The 17,046-nt window shown below is 44.1% G+C and overlaps 1 protein-coding gene across 1 annotated transcript in view; it reads left to right on the forward strand.

Moving 5' to 3' along the window:
* The window catches only part of SGPP2 (sphingosine-1-phosphate phosphatase 2), a 98,631-nt gene that overhangs the window by 50,770 nt on the left and 30,815 nt on the right, over positions 1–17,046 (forward strand). Inside the window, exon 3 of the mRNA XM_024563983.4 lies at positions 15,916–16,095. Within this exon, the coding sequence (XP_024419751.1) occupies positions 15,916–16,095 (180 nt within the window). The remainder of the gene's footprint in view (positions 1–15,915; positions 16,096–17,046) is intronic.

The raw sequence follows: 17,046 nt of genomic DNA on the forward strand, positions 1-17,046 counted from the left end.
AGCCACCAGCCATTCATATGGAAAATCAGCTTGGGTGGTCCCATGAGTCAAGTAGGATGGAGTTTCTAGGGATCTGCAGGGTGGGGTCAAACAGTGTTAGCCAGGTTGATGGAGTCTCAGATATGGCACCAGCCTGCCAGCTCTGTGGCTCTGTGGAGAGAGGGCTCAGAAAAGGGACAATGGCCTCTGCCCACCTTTTTGTCCTTCAGCTCTTGCCTTAATGCCAGACACTTCAGTTCCTCCCTGTATGCCACTGCTGCCTTTCAAGCTGCTGCCCCAGTGTGGGAGCGCAGAGGGAATAGTCTAAGACTGTGTGTGGGTTCTTTAAAAGGAACTGCTGGGATTCCAGAAGTGTCTTCCACTGACTCACTCCATGCTGGTTTTTGCAACCAGAAGTTATGGAGACTTGTCTTCCTGGCCCTGGAACCACAGGATGGGGAGCCTGGTGTGGCAGTGGGATTCCTCACTCCCAAGATGTCTCTCTCAAATTTCTATCCACCACACGTGGATGTGGGACTAGCCTGTTCTGCATCTTCTGCCCACCCCCCGCCCACTAGTCTGGATGGATGTGGTTTCTTTAATTCCATAGTTTCAGACTTCCTTTCAACTTGATTTCTGACAGTTCTGAGTGAAGGTTATTAGGTATTTTAATTGTAGTTTTGATATGGGGTGTGAGGAGGCAAGCCATGTTTACCTAGGCTGCCATCTTTTCCAGAAAGTCCTTGTACTTGCCTCTTAAGATGATGAGATTGTACTCAAGTGTAAGTGGTCTCGTGTCAACTCTTCACCTCTCCTGCGAAAACAGCTGGACATAAGCAAACTATAGAAATAGGTTCTGTAGTATTTCTGTATTTAAAATATGATATTAGCGGCATGTAAGTAGGAAGGAAGAAAATTTCCATAAGTCAGTCATTGTCTCTAAAAATAATATGTAAGAAAAGAAGCATACAGTTCCACAGATGGCACAGAACTTCCAAATATGTTCTTATCTCAGTGTAACACTAATTTTGTAAGATATTAATATCTGCATTTACATATGATGAAACAGAGGAGATATTAATGACACCCAGATCTCATTCTCAATCCAGCCCTCATTAGACTTCATGGTACTGTGTCAGGCTTAAAATAAAGGATCTTTGGAGCAAATGAAGAGTCTTTGGAAAGGGCCCAATAGTCTAGACTGTATGTGAAAGATGTGGAGAAATATCCATAGACAGGAAAATACATCTTTAATAAAAGCTCAAAGAAATTGACCTTAAGAATAAAAATCAGTTATTTTATCAGCAAAGATGTATTTATTCAGGAATAGCAGAGCTTTGCAATTCAGGACATGCAAGTATGACAAAACCAGAGGCAGATCTGGAGAACAAAGGAGAAGACTGTTCTTTTATAGAGAAAAGGGGGGTTTGGAAAGAGCCGTGATTACCTTAGAGCCCATTGGAGGAAACTGGGAATTTGAAGTGTAATGGCTTCTCATTGGCTGGGTCATGACTGTCTCTCATTGGCCTGGCCACTGCCAGGGGAGGGGAATATCTTCCTTCCTTCTGGTTGGGTATTAGAGTAGAAACACCTTTCTATTGGAGGTACAAGGCAGGTGTCTTCCTGTTTTATGTGATCGAGAAAGAGTGTTAAGCCATGAGAGTCCCCCTGTGGGCCCTCCCAACTCCAGTCTTGGTTGAGGTCTCCTTTATTAATTTTCACAAAGAAAACTGTATAACTAGCCACTCTGAGCTACATTGAGTAAAGCTGAGCAGGATTTAAAGACCTTTAAACCTGTGGTAAAGGCGACCATTTTTGTTTTCTCTCTTAAAGGGAAGTTTGCCCTGCCTCAGTGCCAGAAACTCTGGCTCTGCCTGGCGTTAGCCCCTCAGAAAGCTCCTGGCAGCTTGTCTTCAGCGTGTCCTTAACCTAGGAGTTGCTGATGGCTAATTAGAGCCTGACAGGGGTAACCAATGTCAGCTGATCTTAAAGGACTTTCACCAAAGCCCTTTTCAAATCTACATTTTCCCCTGCAATCAAAATCTGATCAGACAAAGCACTCAGTAAACTCTTGGCTTAAAAATAAAAGAAAGGAAAGAAGGTGACCCTTTTGAATTTCACCTGAGCCCTGTCCGCCTGGAAAAGCACACCTTCAAGGTTCCATTTGTGATCCAGGAAGTAACTTCCTATAAGGACCCAGCCTTCCCCATATGGCTTGCACAAAACTCACAGATGCCCCCCTTGTTTACCTGTGACAAGGTGAGACACAAACCCTCCAATTCCTATTCTTTGTCCTGTGAATGACTAGCTGAACTTGGTCCTCACTGGCCCATCTGGGCAAAATAGCTTCTACCTTGACTTGACCAAACTTTTGAGTTAAGCCTCTCTCCACCCCTGGGTCCCTGAACTTTGACCCACTTTCACCCCAGCCAGCACACAGCCCTTCCTTGAGGCCCCTCTGAGAATGAGCTGATTTTAGGGTGAACACGCACTGGCCTACTGTCCTAGTCACCTCTCCTCACTCGGCGAGCATCTTTCCAGCCTTCATTCTTCTGTAAATAAAAGCCCCCTTCTGCTTGAACTTGCAGATCTCACGATCACAGGGGTCTCCCTACTGTAGTAGGGACAAAGTGACAGAAAATATAAGACGTCACTTAATATTTGGTTGTGGAAGGTGCTTTGGGGTTACGTTGGAAAATAGTTATATCCAATGCTTGTGCTGCGGGACGTAGAAATGAATTAGGAAGTCCCTTCCCCAGTCTTGCAATCATCCTTTCAAACAAAGTCCGTCCTTACCTAAGTCCAAGCTTGTTTTTTATTTGACAGAGAACACGGGGACTGCAGCCCTAGAGTACCTCTGCAGAGCTGCGCTGTGGCTCTCAGGCTCCGGATCACTCTGCGGCAGAGTTTGCTGGGGTTTTCTCCCCTCGTGTCTAGCAGAATACCCTCCAGGAAAGCATTTGAATTCTTCCTCTAACCACAGCAACATAGAAATAGTAAGAAAATGAGGAGGAGTCATTTTGTTGAGGCCAATACTAGCATCCACTGGGGAAAGATGGCTGCTCAAACAGAGCAACTTCCTCATTCGTTTCTACATCCAATGCGCAAGCACTGGATGTAACTATATTAAACGTAACCCAAAGCACCTTCCACAGCCCAGTATTAAATGACATCTTGTATCTTCTCTCACTTTAAATAGCTTAGCTCTAGCTTTCCCAGCATTAATGGAACCATTGAGAATTTGCTGTATAGCACCTATTTCTCAGCTGTGTCTACACAGTCAATTAGCTTGCCTTATTCTTGTTTCGAATGAATAAATAGTTCACAAAGAATATGGGTATTAAAGAGTGCTACAGCATTTAAAAATAATAGAAAATTCATTTTAATTCTGTTAGAATACCTAGGCTGTTGGTTAACAGCAATTTTCAACCGGTGTGCTGCAAGAATTTTTAAAACATACAATACCTGACTATTTAGTCAGGGGGATGGACCTCTTTTCTCTTAGACTGTCAAATAAAAAATGACAACAGTCAACACAACAATGGCCACCCACTGTGAATGAATTAAATTTTACCTATTTATTTTTGTCAGGTCTGCAAAAAATATATTTTTTAGTGTGCCATAGAATTTTAGTAATTAGATTATGTGTGCCATGAAAAGAAACAGGTTGAAAATCACTGGAGTAACTCCATCAAATATGTTTATGTACCGGTTAATTCAGGGACATTAATGTAACCGGCAGTATGATCAGGTCTGTAGTAATGAATCATACAATAGCTGTTTTTTACCCTGTAGTATATCTTAGATGTTATATATCAGATGTTACATCTATCAAAGAAGTTACATAGTATGTTATGTTACAGTCTTAATTATCTCCTAGAGTATTTGAGACTGGCCACAAGCTGTAAATCCTAAGTTATTTACCAATATAGGTGACTTGTTTACTCTTATTTATTTATTTTTTCATGAGCTTGGTAGATCCAAAAAGCAGGACTTTTCAACAGTAACATCTAAACGGTCTCACTTAACACCGTGATATGTGACAAAAAAGCTACAAAATAAGCACAACCAACAAACACAGTGCATGCCCCATAGTCCCTGGTGTCTTAGCTGGCTGTTTCCTGTAGTGAGTGGTCTAGTTCTCTGGGGAGCTGCGGTGTAGGCACTGAGTCACTTAGCACAGATTTTTGTTCTCTACCGGGCACTGGTGGTTTTATATTTGCAGCCGGTTCGGAAACGTCACCTCAGTCCTGCACCATCTCTGTTTTTCATCATCACATTAACCTTCTAATAAACCTCCTTCCAGCTATTCATTCTCCCCACAGAATGGAAAGTGACCTATTGCAAATGCAAAAATGACCAGGAACCGCTCTTTAAAACATGTATGTGTCCAAGCACCTTAAAATTATCTTTCACAATCAGATCTCTGCCTAAATCTGTACCTTCATCCTTCCTGCTATCCTTTCTCTTCTCTGGAGTCACAGAACTCCTGATGACACCCTGCCATCCCACTCTCTCCCCAGTCCCTGTATGTTAGGCCTGTGCTCTACTTTGTCCTTCGTTCCTAGTGTCGCATGATCTCACCTGCCCCTGGCTGCTTGAGTCTCAGCACAGACCTTACCGCTAGACAGACCACCCTGAACCTTGTGTCTACGCTCCTTCCTGGTGGGTCTTTATTGTTCCTTGAACAATAAAAGGGTCTTTGTTTCTACAAAGATGATTTAAGAGCTTTCCCCCTATCAGGGGCAGACACGTACAGAAGTAATTACAGTTCGGGGTGCTAAAGATACACTAGAAAAATCTACAAAGTACTAAGGTAGTTCCTAGAGATCTTTTAAAAATGGAATTGTTCCCCATTGAAACACCTCCCCAGTGGCCTTGATGGATAGTCAGGACACACATTTGGTCAGGATTCCATCAGGGTTTTTCAGTACGAAAGTAGTGAACTGCTAAGAAATCTTTGAACCAGAAACCAGATTTCATTGGCTTTTTAAAAAGCATGGATCTCTTTCTTACTTTGCAATTGGTGAGCAACAACTTTTCATTCATTTTACAAACAGCTGACAAGGGCCTATTATGAAATACCACTCTAAGTGTGGAGAGGAGAAGCAGAGAACAAGACAGACTCCATACCACTCTCCTGGGATTTAGTCGTAGGCTAAACAGACAGTAATAAGTAAATCAACACAACAGTTAAAGGTTATACAATTACTGCTTAGGCCACAATCGGGGTGATAGCAGAGACCTGCTCTAAAGAAGATGGTCAAGAAAGAGCACTTTGCATTAGTTTCACTTAACTTAAGGCCTGAAGGATGAGAAGGAGCCAGCCAGGTGAGGTGCTGGGGGAGAGAGTTCCAGGCTCAGACTGCTCCAGACACGGTTCCAGACACCAGGTCCTGAACAAGACCGAGCATGCACTTGAGGTGGGGTTGGGGCTGATAAAGTAAAAATATTAGTCTACATTGTCCCATAACCAAAAGGTCACAGGTTCGGTTCCCAGTCAGGGCACATACCCAGATTGTGGGTTCAATCCTCAGTTGGGGTGCCTATGAGAAGGCAACTGATTGATGTTTCTCTCTCTCTTTCTCTTTCTCTCTCAAGCAATGAGAAAAGTGTCCTCAGGTAAGGATTTACAAAAAAATAAATGAATAAAAGTATAAGGCCAGGCCATGTTTGAGTTGGTTTTCTCAATCAAACGTTTGCTGTGATTCAGATCTGATAAGACATTTCATCCAACAGTTGTTTGGTAAAAATGCTTTCACTCAGCCTTAGGGAGGAATGTGGAGATTGCAGAGAAAAGGCCCAGAAAGAAGAGGTGGAGGCCACCCGTGGGCCTGGAAGGCAGGTGCTGGCAGGCTCCAGGCAAGCCTTGCTCACCACAGAGGGTCACGGGGAGGTTACAGCCCCCAGTCCTGTTGGGGGAGGTTCTGACTGTGTGCCTGACAGCCCCTCCTAATAGGGTTGGAGTTAATCACTCACTGGCCCACTGGCACATCAATGGCGCTCTGCTTTCCGCCCCCCTACTTCACCTCTGCTATCCAACCTCCTTCCCTTGCTCCCTGCAGTGAGCAGGCGTCAGGCAGGGGACCCGTGGAGACTCTTGTCCCTTTCTACTCAAAGACTGGCTCTTCAGGAGGAAAGCCATCTAACACCAGGGGAGGAGGACCCATTGCTCTCTGCTTGGGAGAAATGGGGTAATGAAGCCCTCCTGCCCGTGATGAGGACAAAGCAGCAAAGACGGGGGATAAGGAGAAAAGTCAGTCATTTAGAGGGAAGTCATGATTGCAGCCAAAATGCAATTAGGAAACTTGGTTTTGGGAGTTGATGGGCTGGACAGTATTTACATGTCTACAGCCCCTTGTCAAATGCAGTGTAATCTTAGTTCTTACACTATTTTCATCTCAAGAGGTGGTGACTGACTGTTTTTTGGTTGGGCTCTAAAAGTTGGTGTCATATGTTTTTTTACTCCAAACAGGCCCTTCCCTGGTGTTTACTAGACCAAGGAGCCTGAAGACTCAGGACACGGAGCCCCAGACTAGAACTGAGTCCTCAGTTCCGGCCTGACTAGGGGCATGTCTGCACCCTTTGGTTGCCAGAAAGGTGTTACCTACAGGCAGGCAGAATTAGACCCCGGGGTCAAGGAGACTGTTCATTCCATCATTCTCGCTGAGAGGTTTTATTCCTGAGTCAGGGGACCACCCCTGATGCCAGAGCTCAGGTTCTGCCTCAGTACGGAAGAGACTGTCACAAGGTTTAGACATTGCCCAGGAGAGAGGTTACATCTCAGACCAAGGTCAGTTTCTTTCCCAGGTGAGATGTGACCGCTTTTGTTCCCTGTGGTGATGATGGTGGCAGAGAGGAGCAGTGATGTGATGACAGTGTGGATCCCAACTTTCCTCTGAATGTGTGTTTTCAGTATGGAAGGAAAACTGTTTTCATGACGACGAGAAAAGTTGGGAGGCAGCACAGTGAGGAGTAAATAGGGGCACTGATACACACACAGCTGACTAGGGTATTGTGGAGGTAATATGCTGGCCGAGCCTCTGGACTTTGGACCCCTTCGGGCACACTGACTGGTAGCCATGCCCCTTCACAGTCGCCTTGCTGGCAGTCGTTTGAAATGCGTACTGGCTGTGCCCAGTGTCGCCAGCCCAGCCTGTGACATCAGACTGAGAGCAGAAATAGATGTTGTATAAAGAAATAGCGGAGTCCATTTGGCTGCTCCCCCGTTAGTTGAGTAGATACATATCCAGGGCGCCCTCTCTGAAGACGGAAGACTGACATCATCTGCACTGTCATAAGTGAATTTGCTTCCCTGCATCCTGTGATTATGGCTCCCATAATTTTGTTAGCCTGCATATTGAGTTTTTCTTCATATGCGTTTCCTTAGCTCTTCATTTCCTCTCAGCCTCTTCTTAACTGGTAATTTAGTTTGCTCGTGGGCTGCTGCCGGACAGAGCTCCTCGCTGTGAAGTGCCCCCCGCCCTTGTGCACACGTGTAGCCTGAGGAAACGCAGCCAGCCAGCCGGGCAGCCTGTTAGGGACCAAGACACTCACTTAGACCTGAGGGTGTGAGGCTAACCCTGCACCGTTCTTGTCACCAGTTAGGTAGTTCAGTGTTAAATTATTTACTGACTAAGACAAGTGGGAAGATTTGGGCATGTGAGAAGGGAACCTATCCAGACAGACAGAGAGCCCCTAACCTTTGAACTTTCTCAAACGAGGACCATCAGATCAAGTGCTTTTTACACATTGCTTTCGTGACGGGGAATGGTTTTAACGCCCAGAGGTTACAGCACAGGTTGTGCCAGCCCGCGCCACAAGTCCCAGTTTCTCACGGCGCCTTACCGTGCAGAACGGCCGGCGGGTCCCATGAGAGGCACGCCACCGAGACTCCCTGGACCGGGACGCAGAGCTGGCATAGATGAGGTTGCACAGCTCGACTTTGCGGAGTCTTAATCCTTCCAGAAACAAATCTTTTATCTATCTCTTTTGAGTGACCACCGCTCACACCTTTCCTGAGTTCCCTAAGACTAGGATGGCTGACCCACTGAGGCAACCTTCAGCTCCCAAGGTTCTGCAACCCCAAAACCATCTCTTTACAGCGTGAAATGATCCAGCTCTAACCAAATGTGTAAGGAGGGTCTGGGGTGGTCTGAAAAGCCAGGTGTTCGATGTTAATGACCTTTAGCCTAAAATCAGGCTCACATCTGTCAGGTCAGCACGATGGCCGCCGCCCCGACCTCATACACAGATGCTGACCTAAAAAGACAGGAGAGTGCAGGTGTGGGCACACTTGCTCTTGTCTCAGTCTTTGAGGCTGAATATATTCAGGGTATACTGAGCCTGAACCCCATTTTAATGACATCCATGTTTTAAGGGTAGATATTCGTTTTCAGGTATTATTTGTCAGATGCTACGTGGTGGGATGTGGAGAAAAGACCGTAGGATTTGGAATCAAAACACAGAAGTCAAGTCCAGCTCATCTACACTGATGGCGTTGTCTTCGGTGAGACGTTTACCCTCTGTGACCTTCAATTTCCTCATCTGTAAAACGGGAATGATGTGGGCATTAAGTAATGTCTACAAACACACACTAAAGAAATCACCGTGCAAACATGAGTTATAATTTAACCTAACTCCTTCTTAACAATGAAAAGGAGGCTCTGCTGCTTTGAAGTAACTTTCCTAAAGATACGCCACACCTATGACTTAACTACTGATCTTTATACCTTTAGGGTTTGTCTTCAGAAATTTCAGAAGCAGCCCTGGCTGCATAGCTCAGTTGATTAGAGCATTGTCCCGGGTTTTAGCCCTGGTCAGGGCACATACGAGAAGCGACTAATGAATGTGTAAGTAAGTGGAACAAGAAGCTGATACCTCTCTCCCTCTCCCTCTCCCTCAGTCTCTCTCTCTGCCCCCACCCCCATTCTCACTCTCCCCTCCCCCCTCCTCTCTCTCTAAAATCAATCAATAAAATTGTTTTTTAATTTTTCAGAAGAAGATACGAGCTTGAAAAAAAATAGAGGCTTAGAGCAAGAAAATGTGGCAACTTAATGGTTTTATTTTCCTCACCTGCCGTTCGTTGTTTAGTTAATGTTTCTCATGCACACGGAACTTGGGATACGTGAAGACCAGTTTTCTGATGGTCTTCTGTGAGTTATAATGTTTGCTCTGTAATTTCATTGTTCTGGTGCTTCAGGCATGGAATGAAATTTTATTAGTTTAAAATTGCAGTCGTTTCTCCCCGTGATTCACTGCCACCACCGCTCTATCCCCATAAACATGCACAAACCCACATGATGCGCCCTGTAAAGGAGCCCTGGATTCTCAAAAGTAAACAAAAATACTGCCACAAGTAGGAGAGGGGGTTCATCTATTGAAAACAACTTTTCATGCTGGATAGTAACCAGTAGTCTCTAGAATGTTCCCAAATGACCATAACAACAACAAAAAAATGCTTTTAATTCACTCCCTGAAGGCAAATAGGGAGCAGTGTGTGTCCATTCCAGGGAGAGAAGCAACACATGGGCTAGTGTAGTTAGTCTCCTTTTCCTTTTTTTTTTTTTTTGTAAAATTCTTAATCTTACAACCTTCCGCAGCCAAAAGCTGCTCTTAAAACAAACTTTGTACTCATGATTTTAAGGAGGTAGATTTTCACCAGCTTCCTCTATGGCATATGCCGTCACCTCCTCAGTGTCCTGTAGAACTGGGGGGTCAGAGCCACCGCTGGGCAGGACATTTGAAGATAAGGATATTAATAGTCCCCAAAGCTACTTCTGCTGAATGAATATTTGAGGACATTGGCAATAACATTTGGAACAAAGGACTTAAAGGACACATCAAAGGGGTATTTCAGGACCCATCTTAATGCCTAGTTTCTCTTACTCTTGTATTAATTGTGGTCCAATCCACATATCATCATATTTACCTTCTTAAAGAATGTAAGTCAGTGGTTTTTAGTACAGTCACAAAGTTGTGCGACCATCTACCTCCAGAACACTTTTGTCTTCCCCCAAATAAATCCCGTATCCATTGGTACTCACTCCCCATACCCTTCTCCCCGCCCCCCCCCACCCGCCCTGCCAACCACTAATCTACTTCCTGTCTCTGGGTCTGCATTTCTGAACAATTTCATATAAATGGGAACATACAGTGTTTGTCCTTTTCATATCTGGCTTCTTTCACTGAGCGTACTGTTTTGAAGGTTCATCCATGCTGCTATAGCATGTGTCAGTACCTCACTGCTATTTCGGTCCAATAATATTCCATTATAAGGCTATACTACATTTTGTTTATCCATTCAACTGTTGATGGGTGTTGAGGTTGTTTAAACTTTTTGGCTATTGTGAAGGATGACGCTGAGGGCATTCACGTACATACATTTTCAGTTCTACTGGGTATGTACCTAGGAGTGGAATGGTTGGGTGTCTGATTTCTCTTTCTCCAAATCATCATATTAGCAACCCAAGGAGAAGGGGAATGAGCTTAATTTGGACCGATTGAAAAACAGGATGGGTATGCGTTGGTGGAGAAGCTCTATTAGTTGGGTTACATCTCATAGTTCTCAACTATCCAACAGATAAAAAATGATATGACTAATTTCTGTCTTATTGAAAATAAATCCATGGATAGACTGTAATTCCCAGTAATTCACAGTGTTTTTGCACCATGAGACCTAAGAGATATCACACACTCCTGTCAGCTAGCTTTTTGTGCTGTGACTTCCCCAGGTGGAGGAAGCTATGGGTGTAGCCAGAAGGAGGAAAGATGCTAGAGTTTATCAAAGTTTGTGTGTGGATGAATGGCGTGGGGGGTGTAATTTGAAACCTCTTGATGTCTCCTCCATCCTGCAGTGGACTTAGCTCTTATTGTAATAAGATTGGAGCCTTCTCTCCACGGGATGGGGGTGCTGTGTGGGAAGGAGAAGTGGGGGCAGCTGGCAATCTCAGCATATAAAGAATGAACACATCGCTTTGTTTGTGATATCCTGTGGCTGCTTTACTGGAAATCATGTTATTTTGATGACCTTCTGTTTTCTAAACTGTTTAGGTAGAGGGTGAAGAGTAATGTCCTGTTTGTTGGAGATGTGTTTGGTTCAGTAAACTTGTCATTTTGGACTGTAATAACTAGAAAGTCCACCACAGTAAGAGAAAATGGGCTGTTTTCTCTGATGGCCCAGATGAGCCCAGCCATCAAGGACAGACCCCAAGTTGGAAGTTCTTCCAGGCTGGGATGGGGACATGTTTCGGTTGATAGAATTGGTTCTCCAGAAAAGCTCTGTGTCTGCTAGAGATCAGCAGCAGACTGTCCAGAGAAATGGATTTTCTTCCCACCTACATATTTCCTTCATCCTGTAATCAGGGCGGAAGTAAGAAAATCCACTACTTCCTCATCAGGAAATACTACTCCACTCCCCCCCACCCCACCCATCACCACCAGTACCATGCAGGGGACCCAGCTGGTTTGCTAAGGTGTCAGTGATGTGAAATTGGATTTTTCTTTTGCATCTAGGCCTTTGGGGCCTTAACCCAAAGGAATGTGAAAGATGTCGGAACTTAATTGGTCCTCTAGGTGCAGAGCAAAGTTCTCCATTTCAGGCAAGTCCTATCAAGTTAATCCTTACACTCTTTAACTGCAACCTGAATGGACAAATAGTTATCTTCTGCCACAGGACTCTTTTTAATAGATGTTATTTCTTACAACAGTTTAGGTTTACTGCAAAATTGAGTGGCAAGCACACAGAGCTCCCATATACCGCCCCCCCATAGGCACAGCCCCCCGCATTACCAACATTTCCTACCAGAGTGGGACTTCTGTTACAATTGATGATCCTACATTGATGTACTATAATTGTCCAAGCCCATAGTTTACATTAGGGTTCACTGTTGTACACCCTGTGGGTGTGGACAAATGTATAACAACATGTATCCACCGATACAGGACCATGCAGAATAGCTTCACTGCCCTAAAAATTCTCTGTGCTCCACCAGTTCGCCCTCCCTTCCCCTAATCCCCGGCAATCACTGATTTTTTTTACTGTCTCTCCAGTTTTTCCTTTTCCAGAACGTCATGTAGATGAAATCATACAGTATGTAGCTTTTTCAGATTGGCTTCTTTCACTTAGTCATATACATTTACGTTTCCTCCATGTCTTTTCATGGCTTGAAAGCTCACTTTTTAGCACTGAGAAGATGGCCATCTGTGACCCAGGCAGCAGGCCCTGATCAGTACCTTGAACTTGGATTTCCCATCCTCCAGAACTGTGAGAAATAAATTTCTGTTGTTTGTGAGTCACCCAGGCTATGCCATCCAACCTGATTTAGACAACCACTTTTGCGATGTGATCAGCACACAATAAACTACACATGTTTAACAGCTTTATCGAGGTATAATTTACATACTGTACACTTCATTCATTTAGAGCGTATGGTTGAATAATTTTCAGTGGATTCACAAAGTTTACACATATTTAAAATGTATAACTTGGCACATTTTGACATATGGACATACCCCTGTAATCATCGCCATGATTAAGATGAGTAGCCATCACTCCCAGGAGTTTCCTGATTGGTCATTTCTTTCCTCACCTCCTGGAAAACCACTGATGTGCTTTCTGTCCTTGAATGTCATTTGCATTTTCAAGAATTTTGTAGAAATGAAAACATATATGTACTCTCTTTTTTGTTTGTTTGTTTTTGGTCTGGCTTCTGCAGAAACTCAGCATAATAATTATTAAGATTCATTTATGCTGCAGTATGGTATCAATAGTTTATTTTGTTGTTGCTGAGAAGTATGCAACTGTATGATTATACTCTGGTTTGCTTATTTGTTCACCTATGGATGGAAACGGTGGTCTTTCCAGTTTGGGGCTATTACAGAGGAGCTGCCACGAATGTTTATGCACAAGTCTTTGTGTGACTTATGCTCTCATTCTTCACAGGTGAGTGCCCAGGAGTGGCACAGCTGGATCACATGGAGAGTGTGTGCTTCACATTTGAGGAAATTGTCCAACCCTTTTTCAAAGTGGCCGTAGTGTTTTGCTTGCCCTCCCGAGGTGTATGAGATTTCCAGGGGCTTCCCATCTGCCCTAATCCCCTGTGTGGTCGGTCCCTTTAATCATAGCCATTCTAACAGATCGGAAGTGCCGTGCCTCATGGTTTAAACTCTAGTGCTCCTCCCCTCCCAGCATCTCTTCTCCAAGCCTTTGCTCCTGCTACACTTGCAACCTTGATGCCTCTGTACCCATCCCTCTTCTTAGTTAAACGATAGACTTTGAACATTCAGCCCAAGTGCTCCTGGTCCCCCAGGTTGAACGAAAGTCTGTCTCTGCATATAGACACACCCATGGACTTCTGTGGACAATTTGTCTCAAAGCATGTTTGTATTGTGAGGAGATCCCCTGTTTGTGCGGCTGTCTGTCCCACTCTGGGATGGAGACCTAATGCAGAGCTTGGCCCCCTGTAGCCTTGTAGTAATGAATGTGAGACAGGACACACCCCCTGTAAGTGGTACTCTTTCTGTGTGACTTGAAAAATACGGCTAGTTTTCTTGCTTAAAGAGAAATGTCCTTACAAGAATTGCTATTTGAGATTTATTGATCAGAAAAAAGGTAGAGCTGTGGAAATATTTTAAAATGAAATGAGCAACTGCCCTCATTCTTAAAAACATCCTTCAGTCATAGAAGGTGAAATTATAAATGACGTCAGAGGAACTCATGAACCTCAAGGGAAGTAAATTTTGTCTGAATGAGGGTCGCCCAGTCTGTCTTCACTTTATGATCTTAAGGTCGCCAGTGTCCAAGGGTTTTAAAGTAGTTTTGAGCAAACTAGAATTAGTCGTCATGCCCGTAATATCTTGTTTATGTTGGTGAGTGGCAAGGGGGCAGGGTTGAAAATCGATCTCAAGCAGCCTCTGAGAAGTCCTTGGTAGCCAACAATGTCTGCAAGTTTTCCAACTCCGCAGATAACAGTCTGTCTGAGGTGGTTTTTACAGGTTCACAGGAGGAGGCAGAAACATAAAAGAGTGAGCTGGTTTCCAGGACAGTGGTTGCTGGTAATAAGGGGGTGGTAAACAGCTTAAGTTTCAAAGTCCCATTAGAAATCACGGCTATGGAATTTGGAGTGATTGTCCCTGGGCCTTTAAAGCCTGTGGCTTTGGCCTGCTGTGCACTGACAGTGGGTCTCAGTTGCTAACCCAGAGCAAAGTGGCAGCTGAGCACAAAAACATACGCAGTGCCTTGCAGGGCTACTGCCTCTGCTGCGGTGATGCTCAGGATTAATGGGCAACAAAACAACTATTCAAGCTAAAAGGAAGCACCAGAATGTGGGAAAAAGCCTAAGGCGATCTGGCTGACTCATCAAAATTGTTCCAAAATAGTTCTCCCATCAGTGGGTTTTGTTCCAAAGCAAGGTAACCCCATCCATCAGGAGCTAAATAAAACCCTAGTAAGATCAATATGGTCATGGTAAGACAAGGAAGTTTATGATTAGAGGCAGTGGCAAAATGACCTGTGCAAGAATACCGGGTAAAGCAGGGCTTCTCAAAGTCCCCTGTGTGCACGACCCACCCACGAGTCCTGTGCAAGTGGGGGTTCGAATTCAGCGGGCCCGGCTGGGGCCTGGGAGCAGCATCTTAAAATAGCGCCTGTGTAGTTCTGCTCTCAGACCACACTTTGAGTGACAAATGCAGAGACTTCAGTAAATGGCTTGCTTTATCCTCTTTTATAACAGATCGTGAAATCATCCTCTTGGAAAGCTCTCTGACAAAATAAATGTCCAGTTAACAGTCCTGTTCATTTCTGGGTTTATAGAAATCAAATTCTGATCTTTGTCTCTGCTTTAAGAACAAACAGAAAGGGACTGGAAATTTTTTCATTAATGGCATCATGCAAAAGTCATTAAAAAAAAAACCCTCCAGATTGAGTTGTCTTTATTGTAGGACTGAAAATATCATACCATTTATGTTACTGAAGCTTCTGATTACTGAGTGAGGTTAAGTCAGATCCAGTATGTTGACTGCATATAACAGGAGTAACAGTAGCATTCAAAAAAATTTTAGCTAGATGTCCCATAGGACAGTCACTTTTCTGGTTAAAACTAGAAAACAACAGCTGTCTGATCTGAGTATTAGATGGTCTTCTAGTCCAGGATCATCCTGTGTTTGAATAGGTACTATCAGATGGTTGTTTAAGGCACAGATTTTGAAGCCAAACTCTCTGGATAGAAATCCAGTGAGTCCCACCATTTACTGACTGTTTACAATGGTTTACTCATCTGCACAGGGGGGTCTGCACTCTATAGGTGTTATTGGATTAAGTGAGTTAGTACATATTCATAAAGCTCTTAGAACAGTGCTGCACACGTATCCGAGCTATATAAATGCTTGTCAACTATATGACTAAAATAAAGACTAATGTCCCTCCCTGGCTGGTGTGGCTCAGTGCACTGAGTGCTGGCCTGCAAACCACAGGGTTGCTGGTTCGATTCCCAGTTAGGGTACATGCCTTGGTTGCGGGCAAAGTCCCCAGTAGGGGGCACATGAGAGACCACCACACATTGATGTTTCTCTCCTTCTCTTTCTTCCTCACTCCCCCTCTGTCTATTTACTTTTTATTTAAGAGTAAATTTAAAGTAAATTATTTAATTTATTTACTTTTTTAAATAAAAAGTAAATAAATAAATAAATCTTTTTTTAAAAAGAGTTAATGTTGTATCTTAGTTGCTCTGTGGAATCCAGCAGGCCTGTTTTTCTTTTGATCAATTAAATATCACTCTGCAAGGCTTTCACAATATGTAGCTGGTTCTGAAAGAAAGGGGATTTCAGTCAACAAACAGGGAATCCTTCCCCCTGACCCCTCACCAAAATTCATGAAATGTAGGAGTTCACTAATGTCACTTATTTGGCTACAGTCATCTTGGTCCTTTGGTTTTGCAGCTGGTGATGTACATTGGCCAGGTGGCCAAGGATATCTTGAAGTGGCCCCGCCCTTTATCCCCTCCCGTGGTGAAACTGGAGAAGAGAATGATTGCTGAGTTTGGAATGCCCTCTACCCACGCCATGGCGGCCACTGCCATTTCCTTCACCCTCCTCATCTCTACCATGGACAGGTACCAGGTAAGGCACCTGACTCCTCTCCCTCCCATCTGAGGCTCTCCATACAGTGAAAGTGCAGCGAGAGGTCTCACTTCTCAAGATTCTTTTAAAGCTGCTTGGAGGGACTTTGAAGTTTATGAAGTGGAACTGAAACCAATTGAACTGTCCATGACAATTTCTTCCCGAGTCAAGTGACCCTATATAGCATCCAGATCAGGTTGTGCCTAAGAATGGAAGTGGACACCAGCAAAACAGGGACAATCCAGGAACCAGGGTGTGTCACTGGCCCCTGCAGAAAGTATTTTCCCCCCCAGAGCTGCCTGATGAGACAGTACTTGAGTCGGTTTTCTCATCCTGTCTGCAACAGACACGAGGCATTTCTGATCCTAGTAAATGATCCTCCAGGGCTGAGATAAGGCCACCAAATCCTCCTGCTAGACTTCCCAGGGTGGGGGACCAAAGAGTTTGAGCCTCGAATTACTCCCCAAAGATGCCTCTGTGCCATGTGGGGGCTTAGCCACTAGAAGTAATGGTTCCATATTTTCTAGACTACTGTCTAAACTACAGGAGATTAATAAATGCTGGAAATAGAAGAATTTCACTTAATATGTGCGTAGATGCCAGTTACAGTCAGGCCTTTACAAAGTTATATTATTACTGCAATGAAGTTCTGTTTTGCCTGTCTGGGAACTCTTGCTGTAGTTTGTGTTAAATTTCATAATTAATTGTCATAATTTTACCTTTGGTTGCTGGAAAATGTAGATTTCATTAAATCTAGCAGTATTATTCATAAATGACAGTATTGTTTTGCCCTGCCCTATACCCAAGAAACTCAGGGACATTCTGCATTCCAGGTTAAGCAGAAATGGGGGAGTCAGCCCTGATGTGTCGGAGGAGGACAAGATTAGCATTGGGTCCTGCTCTACCTTGGCTGTCATCTACCTGGTCACCTGGGGTTAGACCTAACTGGGA

The sequence above is a fragment of the Desmodus rotundus genome, chromosome 2 (genome assembly GCF_022682495.2).
Source record: "Desmodus rotundus isolate HL8 chromosome 2, HLdesRot8A.1, whole genome shotgun sequence".
NCBI lineage: Eukaryota > Metazoa > Chordata > Mammalia > Chiroptera > Phyllostomidae > Desmodus > Desmodus rotundus.